We start from the raw sequence: 20,490 nt of genomic DNA, 5'->3' as shown, positions 1-20,490 counted from the left end.
CACTGAGCTGTGACGCTTCCTCTTGCACTGTCAGTTATTTCACAAAGAGGAGAAGCAGAGCATGTGCCAGGCCCCTTCCCATCTGACAGATGTTCAGTGATTCCAGGGCCGATAGTGCAGCTCATCATAGAGAACAGTACGGCACTCTGTGCAGGCACAGAAATTCTTCTGCCTTGCTACTCAAGTATCTGTTCTGAATTCAATCTCTGTTTACAACTTGCCTATGGTCTTCTTCCCCTCTAAAAGAAACTCATCAGAATAATATAGGATTCTTTTTAAAAGTTTTATTAACATTAATTTTTGATTTCTTTAAATACTGAAGGGTACAAAAAGATTTTAATAAGGTGAGAAGAATCAAGTCAGCTTAATTTTCTCTCTAGCACAAGTCTAAGTTAGCAACCCATGAAGCCATCTTTAAATCTACTGCTATTACTCAGACCATAGGTAGGTTTCAACAACTGGTCTAATTAGATATAGTAAGGCATTTGTCTTAATTCACACAACATTTCACAACATGACTAGGAATAGGGTTTTTTCGGGTGGAGGGACCCACACAAAGCTCACACAATTAAAAACATAACTTACAAAATGTATATCTTTTCGAATATTATACAAATAAACATTTTATAGAAACACTTGAAAGTTTTGTTCATATTTATCCTATCTTGCATAATTGAACAACGCTCATATTTAAAATAAACTTTCTTTATAGATTCACATCAAAAGAAACCCAGGAGTGCAAATAGTCATGAATTCAGTAACTAAGCAGACTTAGAGAACTGAAAATTATCCCAAACCCTGGTCACTACTCAGTCCACAAAGGAGTAGTGCATGGAGTATACACCCACATCTACCTGCAGGTTAAGGACATTTCAATTATCTAAATCATGCTTTCAGTGAAGGCAAAGTGCATATGTCTTCTAACTGTGGATATACATGTGCATCAGTATTATTCAGCAGTCTCACATGGGCTATTAATATAGGCACTATATTATAGGTCTTTCTGCACAATCAGATTTGATACAGCATGGACACAATCCAATTGTCTCTGCCCTTAGTGTGTGTAACTCTCTGAACTCAAGAGTGCTGGAAGCACTGTGCCGCCATGGCTTGCCCTGTGCATTTCATTTCATTGGAATGGCCCTTCCAGCACTCTAGATAAAACAAGGAAGGGGAAGGAAGGAGCCTGAAGTGGCTTTGGGAGCTGATGTAGGCAGATGGCACCAGCCCCCTCCCCACCGCAAGCTCCATTTCTCCCTCTCCAAGGTTCACTTCAGCTCTCCGACGGCCATCTGCTGCAGTTCTTCCTATGCTGGCTGTGAGGGGGTGGGGCATGGGCTTGGCCATCATGGCCCAAGACTGCAGGAGCTTGGACTGAGAATATGTGGAACTCCTAGGGCACTCCAGACAACATCCGGAAGCCACAAGGTTGTGCCCTAAGAAGCTGCCACCCCCATAGGCCCTTGCTATTTTCATTGCAAGGCTGCCATGGTTTCCAAGTACTCAAAGACCAGTACTTGATTATCATGGAAACTACAATACATTCTCCAGCTATTTATTTATTATTCATTTATTTATTTAGAGTTTTTGTAAGCCGTCCCATCGCTTATAGCCTCGGGACGGCTCACATAAATATGTATTTATTTATGTTAAATGTTAGCATGTAGTCACTGAGTTGTGTCTAATGCTTGTCCTATTTAGTGTACATCCATCCAAATTAATGAGGCTTAACTTAGACTAAAGTTGGATTCAACCCATTGCAACTCCTCTGTGGAATGCTATTGTGTAAGCATCACGGACACTTGCTGGATTTTGTGACTCAGATGGTATGCAGATAGAGCACTCCTGTCTCTATGAGGCTTTTGTTGTAGTCTGGGGTTTTTAGTTATGACTTCTGATCCAAGCACGCATCTATCTCGATAGTTCTTTTTTTTAAAGTTCTTTTACAAAGAGATGCAGCTATGGTGGCATGTCGTGAGCTGGCGCCATGGGTCAGACTAGATGGCCCAGGAGACCCCTTCTGCTTCGCTCTGTTTCTATGTTACTGCTCCTCACACAGCAAGCTCTCCCCTTCCTTTATTGAATACTTTGCTATGGTCACTGCAAATATGGAATATCCTTCAATGGCTAAAATGCAAATATGACATCTTTCAAATGATCATGCAGAAAGACCCTGAGAGAAGAGATTGAAAGCAGGAAGAGAGATTGTTGTCTGTCCAGGAAAACTACTTGCGTACACACAAAGGCCTACTCATGTATACATTAACACGTAAGATGTTCTAGTCTTATAAAAGGGATTTCCAAACACTCTTCTACAGAGAAGGCTGCATTACTAAACTAACAGATTTCCCCCCACTACTTAGGGCACGTTTCAGTAATCACATGGTCTTATGTCTGTGCATAATATACAGAACACTAGACCACAATCTGTAATGCAGAACCCCATGCATACAAGGTTTTCCCATTTTTATGTAGGAGAAGCAATCTGATACGCCCATGGAGGGCATAGCTTTTCTAATGCTTGCTAATTCTGTTTCTCCTCATATATGACATGGGGAGCTCCTGCCCATGTGGGACTCTGGATCAGGGGCACAGCATTTAAATACATAATTTAACATTCTGTTTATCAAGACTGTTCAAAATATGCATCTCTATCACCTTTTAAAAGAGCTAATAGCAGTAAACCAATTCTTTTTATTTTTGCCATCAATTTTGATAGCATTCCTTTAAAAAATCAGTAGTATTATCAGAACAATTGGTTAAGCATTTCCCTGGTGCATTTTTCTTAGGTTAATGGGATGACAATACATATAATGGCTCTCCTTTGTTGACTTATGAAACAGTGCCACAATATGGTTGAATTGTTCCATGTTACCACCAAATAAAGAATCAGTACAAGGGATCGGTGGTGGCACAGAAGCGGGGAAGGGAATCAATCCAGTGCAGCATAAAGAACTATGATCAGAATATTTTTTTGGAAAGCCCTAGTAATGGAAATGTTTTATCAAGTACCTATTTACATTTCAGGCAATGCATTTAACTTGTAAATAAAGGAAAACAGGCTAGTACCTTCATTGGAGTATCTGACAATGAAATAAGTAATCAGAATAAGTACAAATATCAAATGAATGCAAGATGCTGCACAATGTCTGCTTCTCTAGCTTCCATTCACTAAGCTGGACCTAGTGAATATGATAATTTATATAGGAGTCTGAATTTTTCGTTTAGCTCTTGCTTTAATTTTTTCAGCTATTGTGTATGGCTTATTCAGCTTAAAATTCTTTGACCAAGATGCAATCTTTGGTGCTTACAATGGAAAAGGGACACAATTTCAAAAGAGGGCTTTAAAAACAGCAACACTCTGTACCAAGAGAACTTAAGTAAAACAGAGCATGATCGATATTACAAGCTGACACATTCCATGTTTTATACAAAGTAAGTTACATTTCAAACAATTCCCTGGATGTCTGCCGCTGAACTTTGTATCAGTAGATGGAGCATGTCCTGATCTTAACATCAAGATAATATCATGTACCTTTTCTCCTGTATGTGCAAATATTAAAAATGAAGAAAAAGGCTGCAGTTTAAATGGTTAATCAGACAGGGTAGGTACACTTTGTCTCTTAAAGTTGGAGAAAGAGTTGCTGTTGAGGGACCCTGAACAGTAAACAAAAACAGTATCCAGAAGTCAGAGTTTCTCTGCTACTTAAGACACCTGGCATAGGTTTCCCAAAGGAAACCTTTAAAAAGATGCCAAAACAGCCCATTCCAGAAAAAGTTTAAATAAAACCTGCAAGAATTATTCCTCAGTCACCATCTCTGGTGAACATGCTGTCAGTTTCATCTTCGTACATCCCCCGTTCGTAGCGTACTGAAGAGAATCCACTCCAGTGCAGTCGTTTCTTCTTATACAGGAAGCATATCAGTCCAGCCAGCAGGACCACAATGAATAAAACGGCGACTGCTATTGCCCCTCCCATTCGATTTGCAACTGCAAAGAGCAAACACCAAGAACAATTACTCCAGAGCAGCTCCATTGCAAATCATGTTCTATATGCAGAATGGTTACACAAGCACACTGTATCCCAACTGCCACGTGAAGCATCAGGTCCATGCTTGCTACCCCACAGTTTCAGTGGGGAAAGCCTTTTGTGAATAGTGAGCACCTACCCATTTTGGGGGAAATTATGTGGGTAAGTGGGCTCCTTTTTTTGACCCAAACTCCCTAATAATAGCTGCTGCTATTATTAAAATGGTACCATCCATGTTCCATGAGTATAACAAAATGCAAGAGACCAGCTCCTTGCCAGGAACAGAGAAAGGGGGCTGGAGTCTGGGGAGCTGACCGATTCCCACCCTCAAACCGGATTCCTGTAAAATTCCATGAACGAGGCAGGGGAAATTGTATGACAGAGACTCGTCTGGAAGCACCTGTAATAGCTGATGTAACAGATGGAGATGCACAGGTAGTCATGCATAGCCAGAGGCCAAGGAGGAAAAATGACAGGAAAGAAGTTGCTAGTAAGTTCTGTGGAGATAATTTTCCTGTGTTCAGCTAGAGAGAGATGTAAGATGCTGCTAACACAACTGTGTGCCAGTAGTTTCTTTAAAAATATACAGCTTATTCAGACAATACCCTACCCACCTTGAGGAGCTTTGCACACCACTCTGGTTTTGCCAGTTTTGCAGTCTGTCTTGGACCAGGTTCCATTTGTTGTAAGGATAACACTACATTCACCACGAACATTTTCATTTCCCTTTGCCCAGTTTGTATACTTAACCTCTGATCCATCAAGCCACTTCAAGGATTGAGCTGTAAATAAAAGCCACAAGAATTTATTATTTATTCAGATCCCGCAAAGTCAATTCAGGGTCAGGTGTCTGCCTAATATTGGGAGGGTCCATTCTGCTATTTTGCAGGTTGTCTAAATATAGCTCCCTAAGTCTGGTATCAGTGTGCAAGCCAAGAACAAGTAAAAATGACTACCTTATACTACAGAATTTTAACTGACACTGGTTTGCATGCAGCGAGCAACCTACAGTTAACTAATCATGGCTCTGGAGGCAAGTCAACACCCTGATTCCTGGTTGCTCATCTGCTTCTGCTGTGGTGAACAACCCAGGGATGTCCGAGTTGTTCCCTGTGATGTGTGAACCTGGAAGTCTGGCCTGTTGAGGGCAAAACAAAGTGGCCCATGAAAACACAGGGTGTCCTTAGGTTGAGAGGTCAAGCAGTGGGGAGCACAGTCTCAAACAGCCCCACGGAGCAGAAAAACACATGTCAACATAAGGTCAGGCAAACAGAAAGAAGCTACAGCAAACTTGTAGAATCCAAAGACACTCACAGATATTCAGAATATTTCAGAAATTATCCAAGGATCAGCTTATGCCTGAGCTAACAGTACATTTACAGAGAGGAAATCATGATTTTCTGTGTTCCCACTGGTGCTGAACCTTAGGAGAAGAAGGTGCATGACTAATAATGTTGAAAAGGAAGGGACCAGCAAGAAACCTCTCCTGGAGACTTGCCACATCCAGCCAAGGACTCTGATGCTGGCACAGGTCTTGATTCACAGATGGGCAATGCAAGCATAACTGAGTGGCAGGACAGAGCTGACTATACAAAACTTTACAAAACCAGGGCATGGCTGGCCACGTAGCTAGCCAGCACATGAAGGTATACCAAAGAAAACTACCATTTATGTCTCTGCAACAGCCAGCTATGAAGCTGTGCAGCTACACAAAACTAGCCCACTTGCCTGTTCTAACTGCTACTTGGCATTCCAGCTGTTTACTCTGTATAGAACTTCATAACATTTGCTATCTGTATGGTACCACACAGAAAGATTTTGTGGTGTGGAAAACTCTTGTAATGGATGTTGCCTGAGCTGCTCTAGGATCATAGGGAGGGAGGGTAGGCAAGAGGCTCTTCTGAATGCTGCTCGCTGCTTTGCTTTGATCCTACACTGTTCTGGCTGCAACTGACTGGACAGGTCCACTTCTAAAAAGCAGCAGTGCTAGCAAAAGGATGCTGTGAATGCAGAGAAAGCAGCTGGCTTAGGGAATAGGGAGATCCCAGGAGAAAGGCCTAAACTTGGGGTAGAGGTATGGAAGCAGCAGAAATAGGAAAGATGAAGCGAAACAGTGCGAGAACCAAGTCTCTCTCTAAACCGGCACATAGTGAGAAAGGGCAGAGGTGATATGATGAATTTAAAATACTGAGTTGAAATATTGGCTACTGGCCTCTAGTTTGACTCAAATTCACTGTGCTTAAATTTAAACCACCAAATGTGTAAGACACATTATCTATTTTAAATTCTATTAATTACAATGTTATTGAGCACTTGTTCTCAATAACACATTGAGAATTAACAATCACATTAATTTCTGTATTAATGTGATTTCTGCAGTGATTTCCATGAACACAATCCAAATACAAATGCTGTCTCATTAAAATCATGAAACTAAAGGATGCAACGCAAATGTATCTAAGTTCACCTCAAAATTTATCTCTCTGCTTATCACACGTAGTTTTTGTAGTTCTGTGTTTCTGAGAGACTCCTTACCATTAGACTGTATTCCAAGCCATGCTCTTCCAGTGATGTAGTGGTATTCTTTCAAGTGCATACTCACAAACTGGTTTTCCTCAGCATCCTTGACAGTCAAAAGTGTTGCGGACGGGTCTAGTGAGAGAATGTTAGCAGTCAAAAGAGATAAAAACTTTTTGAGATATTCATTTAAACTTCCTAATAATATTGATGGAAAGACAGCGCCTAAAATTATACTGGAAAATAGGTTTTACTGTTACTTATATATTATTCACTTCTTGAACAAAATTTAATATATTTAAAATATAATAATGATGAAAAATTAACTCCTCATCCAAAATATTACATGGGGTTTTATGATCTCCTTTTTAACTATGAGACAATGCATTATTTGAGCATACCAAGCTTCTTGCAGACTTCTTTAGCATCACCCGCAGTATATATTGAATAATTGTATAATTCCATAGCAAATGCATAGCAATTGTCTTTATATTGTATCCACTGTGGTGATCCAGCAGCTGGTTGTGGACACTTGGCTGCAATTTCAGTTTGCTTGGACTGCATTTCTGTGAAAATGAAACTACTGTCATTATCACAGGTCAGACAGAATGAGGCTCTTCATTTAACAGGCAGTTTCATGTTGTAATTCAAAGTTTAAAATAAAGTACAGCTATGACATTTGATTCGCAGACCTAGTTATCTTCTCTGATGCAGCACTATACACCTTCATGAGAAAATTTAAAAAAATCTTTCATGAATTATTTGCAAGCATACAAGGTGTTGCTTGGAGATTTCTGTGTTGATGGGATTGATACGATCAGGGAAGAAAGAGAAGCCACTGTGGCTTCTTTTCTCCATCTCCCACATGCCAGTCACAGTACACCTCGTTTCCATAATTTACCTTGTGGGCACAGGGTGCCATGCCATCCAAACCTGGCATGGGTGCTTTGCAGGGTGGTTTGGAAGTTATCCTGACTGCCTACTTGGCTGGTTTGGACCACATGGCAACCTGGGCCCTGTGAAGATAATTATGGAAACGAGGCACATGCAGCATGGGGAAAAGAAACAACCATGGTTCATATGGATTTGGTCAATGGATTTCCTGCTCCTCTTTCCATGCTGCAAACTGTACAGTGTGGTATAGTCTGCAGACTGTATGGCCCAGAACTCCTTGCGGTTCCTTGTCTTTTGCATCCAGGTCAATAGGATTACATGAAAGGAGCCTTCTCAAGAACTAACAAGGCTTCTCTGTGTTTTTTAAAAGGCATGAAGACAACAATTTCGGAAACAGTTCGACCTGCAGTGATGAGTGTACAAGGCTGTTGATTTGATAAGCAGCTGTGCAGAGTCGTGTCCTTTTGTCTGAAACATAAACCCGAACCTAATCCTGTGAAATGGATGTGTGCAAAAGCACTCTCAGAAAAGTGTGTCCCCACACAAATGCATTTCCCCCTTGCAGACCTATGTGCATATCTGTTGCTGCAGTTGTGAGGACAACAGTGAACAGATCAGCTGCTCCCACGCTGATTCTGAGGAGTAAGTGGGGAGGAGGCAGATGCCAGGCTGTGCTCTGAGGCTCGCTTCCCTTCTCCGAGGGAGCTCTGTCAGAGCTGGCCACACGGAGCATTCGTCTGGTGAGCAGAGACAGTGTTGGGGCTGTTCAAATGTCACAGTGTCTCTCCAGTCTTCTGCTGTTTTCTGATCTCTCCAGATGGTGGGCATTTTCTTGTAAACTCAGTACTTCGAGTCACATTGATTTGGAAGGAAAATTACACACCGTTTAGCAATTAGGCAGTTTTGCAGCCAAGGAGATTAATCTGATGGTCCTGATATGTCAGGGCCACTCGCCTGCCGTTAGGCCAGCATAACAACTGTGAAATGATAATCACATCCGTACGCACTCTCAACAGCAAAGCAACAACCAAAACAAGAACATCTCCTATGTTACTTTGGGACACTTACAATAAACTAAGTCACACTGATTTTGATGGATATATAACTCATTGCAGTCCTTAGCACATGACCTGAAACCTTGAAAACAGTGGGATCTCATTCTAGGGACATTTATTTAGCAGCAGCTAAGGACATCACTCCTCCAATTTTGTTGTTGTTTTGATTTAGAGTCCTCAGAGTATGCGGTGCATGGAAACATCAAGGTGCATGAATGCAGGCTTACTGTTTGAAGGGGAGTAGCAAACAGCACCATCAGCGGGCTTTGTACATTCCACGCGATTCCAAAGTCCTTTTGTGTCCAAGACAACACATTTTCCAGGAGGAGGTGAATGTTCAAATTCCCTGGGGTGGTAGTCAAATGTGCTCCCATCAGACCATTCAAAATCGGAATCATTTTCCTGGAAATGAACAATACAATTCAGGCTGCACAAAGGTTAATGCTATTCTTTCTTATCAAGCACTTGGCTAAATGAGCATCATGGCTAAAAAGGGAACTGCAGAGGCTCAAGACTTCCTTATTTTCATGTAGGGGCTTTGAATTTTATTACACTTCAATATCCAGATTTGTTCTCAGAGAAATTATCCGAGGCAGAGTGCACTGAACTAAGCTGGTGCCAGAACAGGTGATATGCTTTGAGAGCAAAGCCCACAGGGACAAATTAGATATGGCAAGACCCCATTATTAAGCTGTCCACTGAGACAGGATGCTCTTGGTGGTTCTCCCCATGGACATGTGCACCAACTGGGATCCACCTGCAGTAAAGCCATCATTGTGGAGGTCCCTGCTTCTGAAAATCAGGAAGGCACCAACACTGCATTGCTTTCAGCACCCCCTGAAAACAGCTTAATTTCAAGAAACCCTTGACCAACCATGGTTTTTATTGTTACTGTTTTTAAAAACATTTAACACCGTGCTTTATTCTTTTTAATTGTTATTATTCATTGCTATGGAATCTGTTTAGGTATAGTGTAGGCATGTTGTAAATAAAAGAAAATAACTAGATGGGTAAATAAATCAATTTGAATTTTGCAAATAACGGGGGGTTCAGGAAGGGAAGACTTTAACTCAATGCTTCTACCTCCCTGTGGTTCAGAGCAGGTCCCACACACCTGCCAGCAGCACCAGGAGAAAACTCTCACAGCTTTTCTCTGAAAACAATAGCAGGTGGGGCTCTCTCAGCAGACTCTGCAGACTGGGAGAGATGGCGGGGAGGGGAGGAGGCGAAGAGTTAAACCCTTCCTCCTCACTGCCAGGGTCCTGCATTACTGGCTGGGGCACGCTGCAAGTTGTATGACTTTTCTCTGACTGAACATGCATTGGATTTAGACAATGATTTGGGATATTAAGAAATGTTTTGATTTCTGAGGAACAAAAGCAGCATGAAGCTGCGTGTAGCTTACAGCACTTGTAATTGTGGGGGGAATTCTGTCAATGGATTGGCAGCTTCTGTTTTCACAGGCAGGTAGCTCTGCAAGAAGCTTCAGGCAATTATTTTTATTCACATACACAGTCTACCCCACCCTCCAATGTGCCTGATTTGCCAACTGTCCTCTGTCTTGGAGTCTCACACTGTATGGGTTACTCTGGTGCTCTCCCAGACCTTTTGCATACAGAGGAGGAAGGGAGACTCGGCCTGCAATCCTGTGGCTGCTTACCATGTGCTAAGCCCACTCCACCCCTCACCATTCAATGAGATTTACTCCTGAGTAAATATGAATAGAGCTGTCTGCCAGTCATTGTAACACTATTCTGTGTGATAGAGGAATTAAATGAAACAATCTTCTACGGGAAATATGATAGCAATCTGATCTCTGACTCCAGGTTTTACCAAACTATGATCTTACTGTATTTGACTGTATTGTAGACAATTTTACAATCTCTTCATCCCATTCCTATCCTCATTGACAGCTCAACATATTTAAGTGTAAGGAAAGCATTTAAAGTGGAGGCAAAAATAATATATTATAAAGAACAAAATAATAAATGCAATGCCATAATAAAATTAATGTATAATGCATTTAAACATGTACATGTGAACAAGAGACTAAAAACCTCTAATGACTACTACGCAGCTATGAAAGTAGAGATCAGACCTACATTATGATTGGATAAACCAATCCATAGTGGAAATCCATCACTCTTTACAATATTTTTCAGAAAGTCTTGTTCAGATTCGCTGTGTATGCTTGCTAATTCTCTTCCGTTTTGTTTGCATTCTTTCCATGCTTCGTACCAATTGATCTGTTTTTGAAGAATCCAGTATGATGTGTTTTTATAGGGTAGTAGTGTAGGCAATGGTGGTTTGTCCTCCTTTGGTCCTATTTCAATATAAAAAATGGATAAATGTTTGCACATTTTCTTCAGCCTAGGTATGTGTAAGATAATATTTGTGGGTGTTTGCAAATTCAACAAAAATGAGAAATATTCCTTACCCATTTCTACTTTGCAGACGAGAACGCTGTGTAGCTTGAACTGAAAGGGTAGCCAGCGAGTGTCATTGTAAATATCCCAGAAGCCATCCAGGTGAACACCAGCAACAAAATGGTTATTCCTTATATAAGGTCTCCCCATTCTCCAGTTATTGTATGTCAAGCGTGTATCATCAGACCACTTTAAAGCATTATCTGCAGGGAAAAGACACGGCATTTTCATACCGAGCACTACTGATATTATTGAAAAGACAGCAGTGCTCAAAGTAGGTCATGCCTGGACAATGTTAACAACAGGAATATTACTTGATTATCATTGCTAACAATGATTGGTCTAGAAGGGATGTATCTATTTCTCCCCATTGGAAAGTAGTGTGGATTGCTTAAAGTTTTACTGGGTTAAATTCAGTGTTACACAAGTGAACTTCTGTTCATGCACTGGGAGTTTCCCTTCTCCTCCCTCTGCAGTCCCAAAATCTACAGGATGGGTTTGGGGAGCATGAAGTGAGGCAGGAAAGGGGAAAATTCTGTGTCAGCTGTGTGGCATATTGGTGGTATCCTGTCCATTAGGCTTGCAGAAGAACAGCACCTGAAAACAATCCAGTATTTTTGAGACATTTTTCATGAAATTTCTCAGTTTCAACTCCAGAAGAAATTAAACTAATAAACATGACTGCATAAATGCAACACTTAAATAATAAGCATCCACGTATGAGATTTTAAATATTTGACCGATCTTAAAGCAGGCTGTGCACGTGTACTGAAAGACTTGGAAATGAAAAACTGCTGTACTAGAACAATTAGCAAATAGGATTTTGAAAACCAGAACGTTACACATTTGCTATTTCTTATGGACTCAAAGGCAATTTCATTCAACTACACAGAGGCTTCAATGTTTACCCAGCCTGCATCTTCTTTAAGTTTTCATTCTTTGCAATGGCCAAAATAGCCTTAACTAACAGCACAATTTTCCAAAGCAAATGAGTTTAGAGAATCTTTCCCATTAACATTCATCTGACAATTCAACTAATCAAACATAACTTTGATACAAATTCAGTCTCACTTCTCTCTGCTAATAGAATTTGGCTGCAAATTGCATCATTGTAGCATTGGTCTCTTTGTACATTTATAAAGGGACGCAGTAGTAACAGGGTTTTACAGCTATAAATAACTGAGAACTTACCGTCAGCCTCATACACCAGACCTAACCACAGCCAGTGGGCAAGGCCACTGAAAGACTGAAGCTGCTCCACAACAAAATCATTTTCATATTCATCCCTGATAATCAAGAGAGAGGCATTCGAATCTGTTGAAGAAGTTTTTAAAAAAGAAGTCACTGAATGAATTTGGAAGGATTCAATTGACAATTTCTAACATTCTTTTGGAGTAAGGTATAACCTAGATGTAAGTTTTTAATTAAAAGAATCTGAAATCACAGTATTAAGTGCAAAGGGGATTCTGCACATCTACAAATAACCTGAAATGAGTGGACATATTATTTCTGGAAAGGGGCAGGTATGAAAAAATCATTTTGTGCAAATCTCCTATTGGGATACCAGTATGCTGGGCTAAATACCAGTCTTGCCACTCTAAGTGTAGCAGTGAAATTCCAAACAAAAGAAACCCAACCCAGCCCACTGGTGAATGTGTTCTTGTAGCTGCGAGGGCTCTAAAAATTAATTCCATTTGGCGATCTGGGGGGGCAGACGGGGGGGTGGCGGTCTCTTTCAGAAGCTAGCAACTCCAGTGGGCCAACTGCAGAAAGGCTGCTGATGTAGGGACCAATGCGACCAAAAATTGTGTCACAAAGATGCCTGAGGGTTGTGTGCTGGAGTTCTCAGGAGTACTGAATGGGAATAAATGAACTGGAACAAGCTATAGAAGCACAATTATCTGCCAGGAGTACTGTGGGCTGTTTAGCAAAAAAAAAAAAAAAAAATCCAATCCTAGTAGCTTATTAGCAAGATGGCTCAGCATGACCTTGAGACTCACCTATTATGTTACTCAGAACACTGAAACCCCAACTAGACTGTTCTAAAAGATCTCAATTTGAGTAAATAGGCAACAAAATGCCAAATGAGGCTTAATGCAAATAAGTATAAGATGATAAACACTGTCAGCTACATATAGTCCTATAGTTTCTGAACTGGCTACAACTTCCCAAATAAGAGATCTTGGGATTGTGGTTCACTGAAAGGAATACAAAGCATTCAGTATTGATGAAAAAGGCAAACTCCATGTTAACATTATTAGTTAAGGGACTGACATTCTAACAGTATTAATAATGCTCTCGACAAACAAAGCGCATATCTGACTTTACATGTAATTACAACGGCAAGGATTGTATTTGCACAACACTGAAAGAATGAGGAAATACCAACAGAAGAATTAATTTTAAAGAAAATACTGGACTGTGCAGAAATGGATAGATTGACCTTGTCTCTCAAGGAAAAAGAAGAAACATATTATTACCAAACTTGGAACTTCTTTTATCAAGGGCTAAAGAAACAGGATTATACTTAGGGCTGAAATATACATTAATTGTAGAGTGAATAAGATAATAACCCAGTATGTCCGACGTCTTTTGAATGATCATTTGTTTTATTTGTAGAAAATAATAAACGCTTGATACTAAATACTAAAAAAGTATTAATAATGCTTTCATATAAATCTTTGTATCTGTTTTCACTATTTAAAAAAGCAATATACAGAATTGGAAAAGGAGTTGAAAGGGCAACCAAAATGATCAAGAAGCTAAGACTTTCTCGTTTTGAAAAAGTTGGCTATGGGGAAATGAGTCAGAGGTTTAGAACATTATGCATGGTGTTGAGAAAGTCCCCCCCCCTTCCATCCATATTACTAGAACGCAAGGTCATTCGTTGAAATGAATGGGCAGCAGAAACAGGGAAAACCAAAGGAAGGCACTTCTTCAGACTATGAATATATAGTCTATGATTACTGCTTGACTATATGGCTTTAATAGGGCATGAAACACATTCATGACATACAGAGACATCAACAGCTAGTAGTCCTGATGGCTAGATGAGACCAAGTGCCAGCTGCTGAGAGCAACTGCAGGGGACCATCATGGGCTGCTCATGGCTTGCCTATAAGCGTCTTGCTGGCCACTGCTGGAAACAGGATGCTGACTAGTTGGGCCTTTGGTCTTGTACTGCTGGACTCTTAGGTTTTATGTATCTTGACCTTATACGAAACTACACTTTTAAAACTCTGTCTCACTAAAGGTGCATACACCAGCAGCATTTTTCCCTAGAAAACTCTCCAGAAGGTCAGGAGAAATGTCACCATTCTTAGAGGAAATCTGCATTAGTCTATTGCAGCAGAAGGAACAACAGGCATATTAAAGATAAATAGTTGCATTCTGGCACTATTCATGGCCCACTTCATCAGTTATTAGTTCACTTATATGTACTCTGCTAAGAAAAGATGCCCACCAAAGTTCATGCTAGCAAACTGAAATTCTACATAGCAGTGGATCTTTTTCTTTCCAAGTTTTCAACAGATTGCAAATATGGCAAGAAAGAACCATGAATATAACTAGTTCTCCAATGAGATACAAAGCATAATATAACCTGTGGAGCTACTCCAATAATTATGTGCCTGTTCACACATACAGTCATTGCTTGTTTTATTCAAATAATAATTTACAGCTGCATGGAGGAATCTTAGTCTGACCTGGGTAGTAACTTGGAGGGAACTGTAGAAGTCCCACGATTTCAGCTCTAGAAAAATATGAGGCTGTGATAATAGAAATGACTGTTAGCAGTCTCCATGGATTGCTCAGTGTATATGTGTCTGGACATAGTTATGCTCTTGTCCATGATCACATAGGAAAACTAAGAAGTTCTTTCGGATCTAAAGATGTCATTCAATATCATATGAAGATAAGAATTCAGAAAAAACTGCCTACTCATGTTTCTGCATAAATGGTGGGCTTCATCCGATTTCAATTCTTTCCATCGATTTTTTGTGATTACGAATGTATAACAACTGTTCTGAAAAGCTATCCATGGTGTATTCTTGATCTTGTGTGGACATTTGATAGAATCATAATATGCTTCTGATGTTTCCGTTTCATCTGTAAAAATAAACCACATTTCTTTAGAGCACAAGAATATATTCAGAATATAACTAGCTGCCCTAGGATGCAACACTGACTGAAAGAAAATTATGGGATGTAATGCTGGCTTCCTGAAAACCATGCTTTTCAAATTAGGAACCAAATCTGGGATGCATACTTGCTCCTGCCCTCTTCCAGAGTAAATCCCCCATCCCTTCTCTTGCTTGGCTTTGTTATGGCTCTGCATTCTGTGTCCAGTGATTCAAACAACAGTTAACAGTAGCCAAATTTATCTACCCATAGCCATGGTAGGCAAGCTTACTTCAACAGTTTCTAATTCTGGTATAGGAGGAAACCATGAGTTAATGCTAAAATCCAGAGATGTAAGTGGAAGGCACACTTTCTTTTGGAAATACAACATGAAGGGTATGATGTTGCTATTTTAAATAACATTTAAAACACAGAAGCCAAATACTGTATGATTAAATATTTTCAATAATATTTTTTACAAAAATATTCTCAAAACAATAATTCAAGGACTCCTACTTGTTGGCTGGTAGCAAATTGTTCCTGGTTTTTCGCTGTAACAATCAGCTGTTTTCCATAATCCATCGGTATCCAAATATACACAACTGTCAATTAAATCTCCATCTTCTTCAGACCAGCGACTGAAACTGATATGTTTTTTATCAGACCAGTGATAATGTATTCCATCCTAGTGACATAAACATTAAAAAGATTAACAGAATTAAACAATAAAACCGAACTAAACTAAACCACATGACAGCTCTAAACTCAATTATACAAATGGAATACTGTCTGCACAGAACTAAATATCAGGAACAGTTTTGTGTCCTCCAGTTGTTTTGGGCACCAGATTTCCTACCCCCCCAGCTTATCCCTAAGACATACTAATGACAGGTTTCCCCAACTTCAACTCCCGTTAGCTCCCACCAGCATGGTGAATAGTCAGGAATGTTGGGACTTGCAGTGCAAAATATCTTGGTTACAAGCTGGGGAAGGCTGAACACTGAGCCCTGTAGAGAAATGTACAATGTGTAAAGTGTATTCTTCACCATATTTCTTGTAAAATTATATCCAAGATTTGTGGATATAAATGAACTTGTGTGTAGGTAGTTATATGTATCGGCCTAGTGTTAATGGCCAGCACAATTGCTTTTGCAGGTCCTTGGGCTAACGTTAGTCCTCCAACTGGATGGAATGGAGGTATATTTCTTTCCTATTGTGTAAAAGTGCAATAGCTTTTACCTGTACATTTTAAACAGACATCCACAAATGATTCACAGTTCAAACAACAGAAGCAGCATCGAAGGGCGAATACTTTACTGATATGGTTTAAACTGTCTCAGTACACACCCCCGTTTGGTATTCCAATGGTATGTTTCAAAGGAGAGTGAAATGAAACTTACATCTTTGCTGGAGAGTCCAATCCACAGTGGGTAATTATGATGGGCAGCCTGAGCAGCAAGGAAGGCCTGCTGGTATTGCTCTGTGATGCTAACCAGCTGCATATTATTCTGCAGGCATACCTGCTGTGCCTCATGCCACGTCAGGGCCTTCAGAATTATGGTGTATGTGACATTTTGATAGTTCACAGTGACATTAAGCTCTTGCTGTGTCTGGTTTTCTGCAACCTCTAAGGAAGAAACCAAATAGTTAAGTAGGACTAACTATTCATCACACACTGCAATTTTGTAGAATCAACCATGTCTCCTATACTGTTTTGGAGTATATTTTTTAAGCTTGAAAAGGAGCTTTATAATGTTGTACATAGCATTTTCAGTGATGCAGGAAGGACTGCAACACTGAGTCAATTGCTTAAATTAAACTACTAAAACACTTCGATTGACTAGAACAAATTCCTTATTGGTTCATATTTTTTTCTTAAAATACTATAATACATGTACTTGTAAAAATTACAGATGGCAAACACTATCTTAAGAAACAGTCCTTCCTCCCTGTAACTGGAATGCCTTGTGTAAAGTAAGGCACATACATGCATTGTCTAAGAAAAAAATGAGTATCCTTTTTTTGGGAAGTATTTTTCCTATATGCAATATTTTGTAGATAATTGGCTTACAGCACAATTGTCTACATGTCTACTCAAAAGTAAAAGTCATTCTATTTAATATGATTTCATAGAATCACAGAATAGTAGGTCATTGGGTTCAACCCTCTGCTGTTGCAGAGCAACAATTTACACCATCTCATTCTGACGACTTTCCAGTTTTGGTTGAATGCCTCTGCTGTGGGAGAATCCACAACCATTCCAGGCTCCACTGTCATAAGGCTCCGACAGTGAGAAAACTGTTCCTGATAGCAAGCCTGAATCTGGGTTTTCACAACTCGAATTGATTATTCCATGTCCTATTCCGTGAGATGCTAAGCATTTCATTCAGCAAATATATCTTGGTTAAGATGCCAAAACACCATCTAGGTTGGCTCCTGTCATATGGCATAGCGGTCATGCGCCAGAAAATTGTATTATAGCAAACACTCATATGGAACTCTGCGTAGCTTGGGCTGTCACATAAATATGATGTATGAGCAGTTTCTTAACAAACAGCCTGTGTGCAGACAGAGGTCAATCATTTTCCAGGATTCCCATGGATTTCTCGGCTCATAAACATGTGATACTCTTTAGGGATTCTGAGCATTACCAGCATTCTTTTGACATATGGCCACAGACTTGGTATCAGCACATGAAGTGAAATTCCAGGTTCCAAGATATGACGACTTGGGATCATTGAGCAAAACACCACACTGGTTGTTTGCTTCCTCATCGAAGAACTGGAAAAGAATGCACCCAGAAGATGGAGTGATAGACACTCAATTAACCATCCTAAGATATACCAGAAAAGATATGGAAACACTCTTTTCATCGTAGCTAAGACATCATATTGCCCTTTTACATTATGAAAATCAAGTATATACTGTCTAAAGTAGTTTATCTGTTCCCAAACTATGTGACTGTTATGTCAGGGATGGCCAACATGCCGTCTTCAGTGGCTGCTGCTCCCATGACTATCTCTGTGCAGCTAGAAAACATATAGCACTCTGCCATCTAAGTTAGCTGTCTAACCACTGCAAAGGCTCAGAAGTGTCATAGTTAGTTTGTTTCCAAGATAAATATTGTTCAGTTCTGTCGTTGGATAGGGAGAATCCTTGCCTTTGGATTAAATTTTCCTGTAACCGCCTAAGGCAGAATAGTGTAGCATACTATTATAAACAAAGGGGCATTAGATAATTCGATTTCTTAATATGAGATCTGACCATGGAGTTGGGAATCCATGCTCCAAGTCTCTCATTCCTTGTTGGTGCACAAAGAACCACACTGGCTGCCTTTCCAAAGTTGGGAAAGTGACCTCGGGGAGCATGCAAACATAGCAAGGAGGAAAGGCGACTGGGTCTGCCATGATATGAGGTATCCTGGCAATATCCCAGCCTCCTTCCCTCCTGCTCCAATGCGTTTCAACTAGATGGCCTGCAGTGTTTATACTGCTCCTCCCACTATGCACTGCATATTTGTAAGCCTCCAGGTTTCAGAGGTTATGATCCTCAATGGTGCAACCCACAGGACTGTAAATAGATTTTTTTTCTCTCAGTCATTATTATGCACTTTTAAAAATATTATATTTCTTTATGCTATATAATTATTTGTTTGAATATAACAATTATACTCCATTTAATTCAAGAAAACTCTGCCCAGTGGCATTATTCTGGATTTTGGCTTTCTGTACAAGCCAAAACGGGAGGGCATACTTCCAGGGGTCAAAGGACCACATTCCCCCGGAAGGGGAATATCGCAGCCTTATCTGCTGAATGTGCTGACACAACTGGGCAGCAGCAAGTGGCACAGATGGGCTGCTTCAATCTGAAAGGATGCTGTGGCACAAAAGGGCCAAGGAGTCCATGGGCTTTGCCCTGCCCATCCCAGCTCTCAAGGAAGGCACTCAGCTACAGACCAAATACTTAGGAAGCCTTGACAGATTTTACTTTCTTCTCTCTTTTGTGGGACACACAATTCTTTCCCTACCCTACACTGGTAGTCCTTTTCTACCTTAACCAACTTCATGAATTATCAGGAATTATCATGAAGTCTACATGAAAAGAACAATCTCAACAACTTACATCGAGCTGAACCTTTCTTATCCTTCCTTGAAGTAACGGGTGGAAATTGCTATATTTTAGTGGACTGCCATCTTCCCACTTGTTTTCACGTGTGTGAACCCGAAAGTGCAAACCAATCCAAATATTTGGGGGTTTATGAGGAAGCAAGGATGTTATAAAATCTGTTGGGTGAAAGAGAAATATTTGTGTTTTAGAATCAGGCAGCCGGAAGAGACATTCTACAATCTGTTTGCATATGTAAAACAATTCATCCTTCGCTTATGCCAACTGCATTTCCTTCAGCTGCAAATCACCTTGTCTACGAACTGCAATTAGTGCAATACTAGTAAACCAGTCTGTAGCTACCGATGGCAGGAAATTCTGAATTTGCTTAGAGGGCTTTCTTCATCTTTTACTCCAACCCTTAGATCAGAGGTGAGAAACTTCTCTCAGCATGAGGGCCACAATTAGTTGAGGAGAAGATCAGGTCAAAATGTGGGGTCCAGATAACAAGCATTCTGACATATTTTGACTTCTCATGCTTAGGAGACACATTTCCACTTTTTAGCATGGGGAAAATGTGTAAACACTAGAAAGTCAATGAATGACTGGCTGCCCTTCAGGGATGGCTGCCCTGAAGCACTCTCCACAGTGTGTACAGGAAGAAGCCGAGAGAAGGCGCTGCGTCATGGTAAATGCCTGCTGAAGCAGGATGCAGAAGCCAGCTCCCTGAGCCCGGGTCTGCGGCTTGAGAGCCTGGCCCCACAGCAGGGCCTTTAGGCGTGCAAACTGCCTTCTCCTGACCTGCTTTGCAAAAGCCAGCAGTCTGTACAGCAGCCCTTTCCAAGAAGGCAGCTGCGGTGCCTGTCCGTTAATGGTATCTTTCTGACACGCAGGTGCCATTTTGAAGAAAGCCTTTGAGGCTGTGCACTTTGAAGTGGGAACCCAAATACAGGAAGAAGGAGAAAAAAACTAAAAGACAATAGGAGAAGATGAAAAGAAAATGGAGGAAGAAAACTCTGTTCACCATGTCAGAAGAGGACGGTAGAATGGAGAGGTGAGATAGCGTTCCAAATGCTAATTGCTGCGGTGAGTGAAAACAAACTGGGAGACAGACAGGAATCAAAGCTGCATGACAGGGAAACTCTCACATAAAATTGTATTTAGCTTTGGCATGTTCTAAAAGTCTGTTTTGTGCAAACATGTAACCCATTTCTGTGAGTCACAGAAACCACAAAGAAGCAGAGTGTGTTGAGACATTCTTGGTTCAGACACAATGGCCTGGTTTGTATATCAGGCTCACCATGGCTTGTTAATCCAAAATGAGATACATTATCATTTTGAATA

General features: G+C 40.5%; 1 protein-coding gene across 1 annotated transcript in view; it reads right to left on the bottom strand.

The window, feature by feature from the left end:
• Nucleotides 1-269: 269 nt before the first annotated feature.
• Nucleotides 270-20,490, bottom strand: part of LOC123016909 (lymphocyte antigen 75-like) — a 61,128-nt gene continuing 40,907 nt past the window's right edge. The window contains exons 23-35 of the mRNA XM_044417651.1: nucleotides 19,165-19,325; nucleotides 17,694-17,823; nucleotides 16,443-16,669; nucleotides 15,559-15,727; nucleotides 14,863-15,030; nucleotides 12,115-12,237; nucleotides 10,935-11,126; nucleotides 10,600-10,820; nucleotides 8,725-8,899; nucleotides 6,950-7,114; nucleotides 6,567-6,683; nucleotides 4,646-4,813; nucleotides 270-3,991 (exon numbers count right to left, since the gene is read on the bottom strand). Coding sequence (XP_044273586.1) covers nucleotides 3,807-3,991; nucleotides 4,646-4,813; nucleotides 6,567-6,683; nucleotides 6,950-7,114; nucleotides 8,725-8,899; nucleotides 10,600-10,820; nucleotides 10,935-11,126; nucleotides 12,115-12,237; nucleotides 14,863-15,030; nucleotides 15,559-15,727; nucleotides 16,443-16,669; nucleotides 17,694-17,823; nucleotides 19,165-19,325 — 2,201 coding nt within the window. The 3' untranslated portion in view covers nucleotides 270-3,806. The remainder of the gene's footprint in view (nucleotides 3,992-4,645; nucleotides 4,814-6,566; nucleotides 6,684-6,949; nucleotides 7,115-8,724; nucleotides 8,900-10,599; nucleotides 10,821-10,934; nucleotides 11,127-12,114; nucleotides 12,238-14,862; nucleotides 15,031-15,558; nucleotides 15,728-16,442; nucleotides 16,670-17,693; nucleotides 17,824-19,164; nucleotides 19,326-20,490) is intronic.

The sequence above is a fragment of the Varanus komodoensis genome, unplaced genomic scaffold (genome assembly GCF_004798865.1).
Source record: "Varanus komodoensis strain SLA01 unplaced genomic scaffold, ASM479886v1 scaffold9, whole genome shotgun sequence".
Classification (NCBI taxonomy): domain Eukaryota; kingdom Metazoa; phylum Chordata; class Lepidosauria; order Squamata; family Varanidae; genus Varanus; species Varanus komodoensis.
Note: the sequence above shows the minus strand (reverse complement) of the source record. Positions and strands in the feature narration are given on the sequence as shown.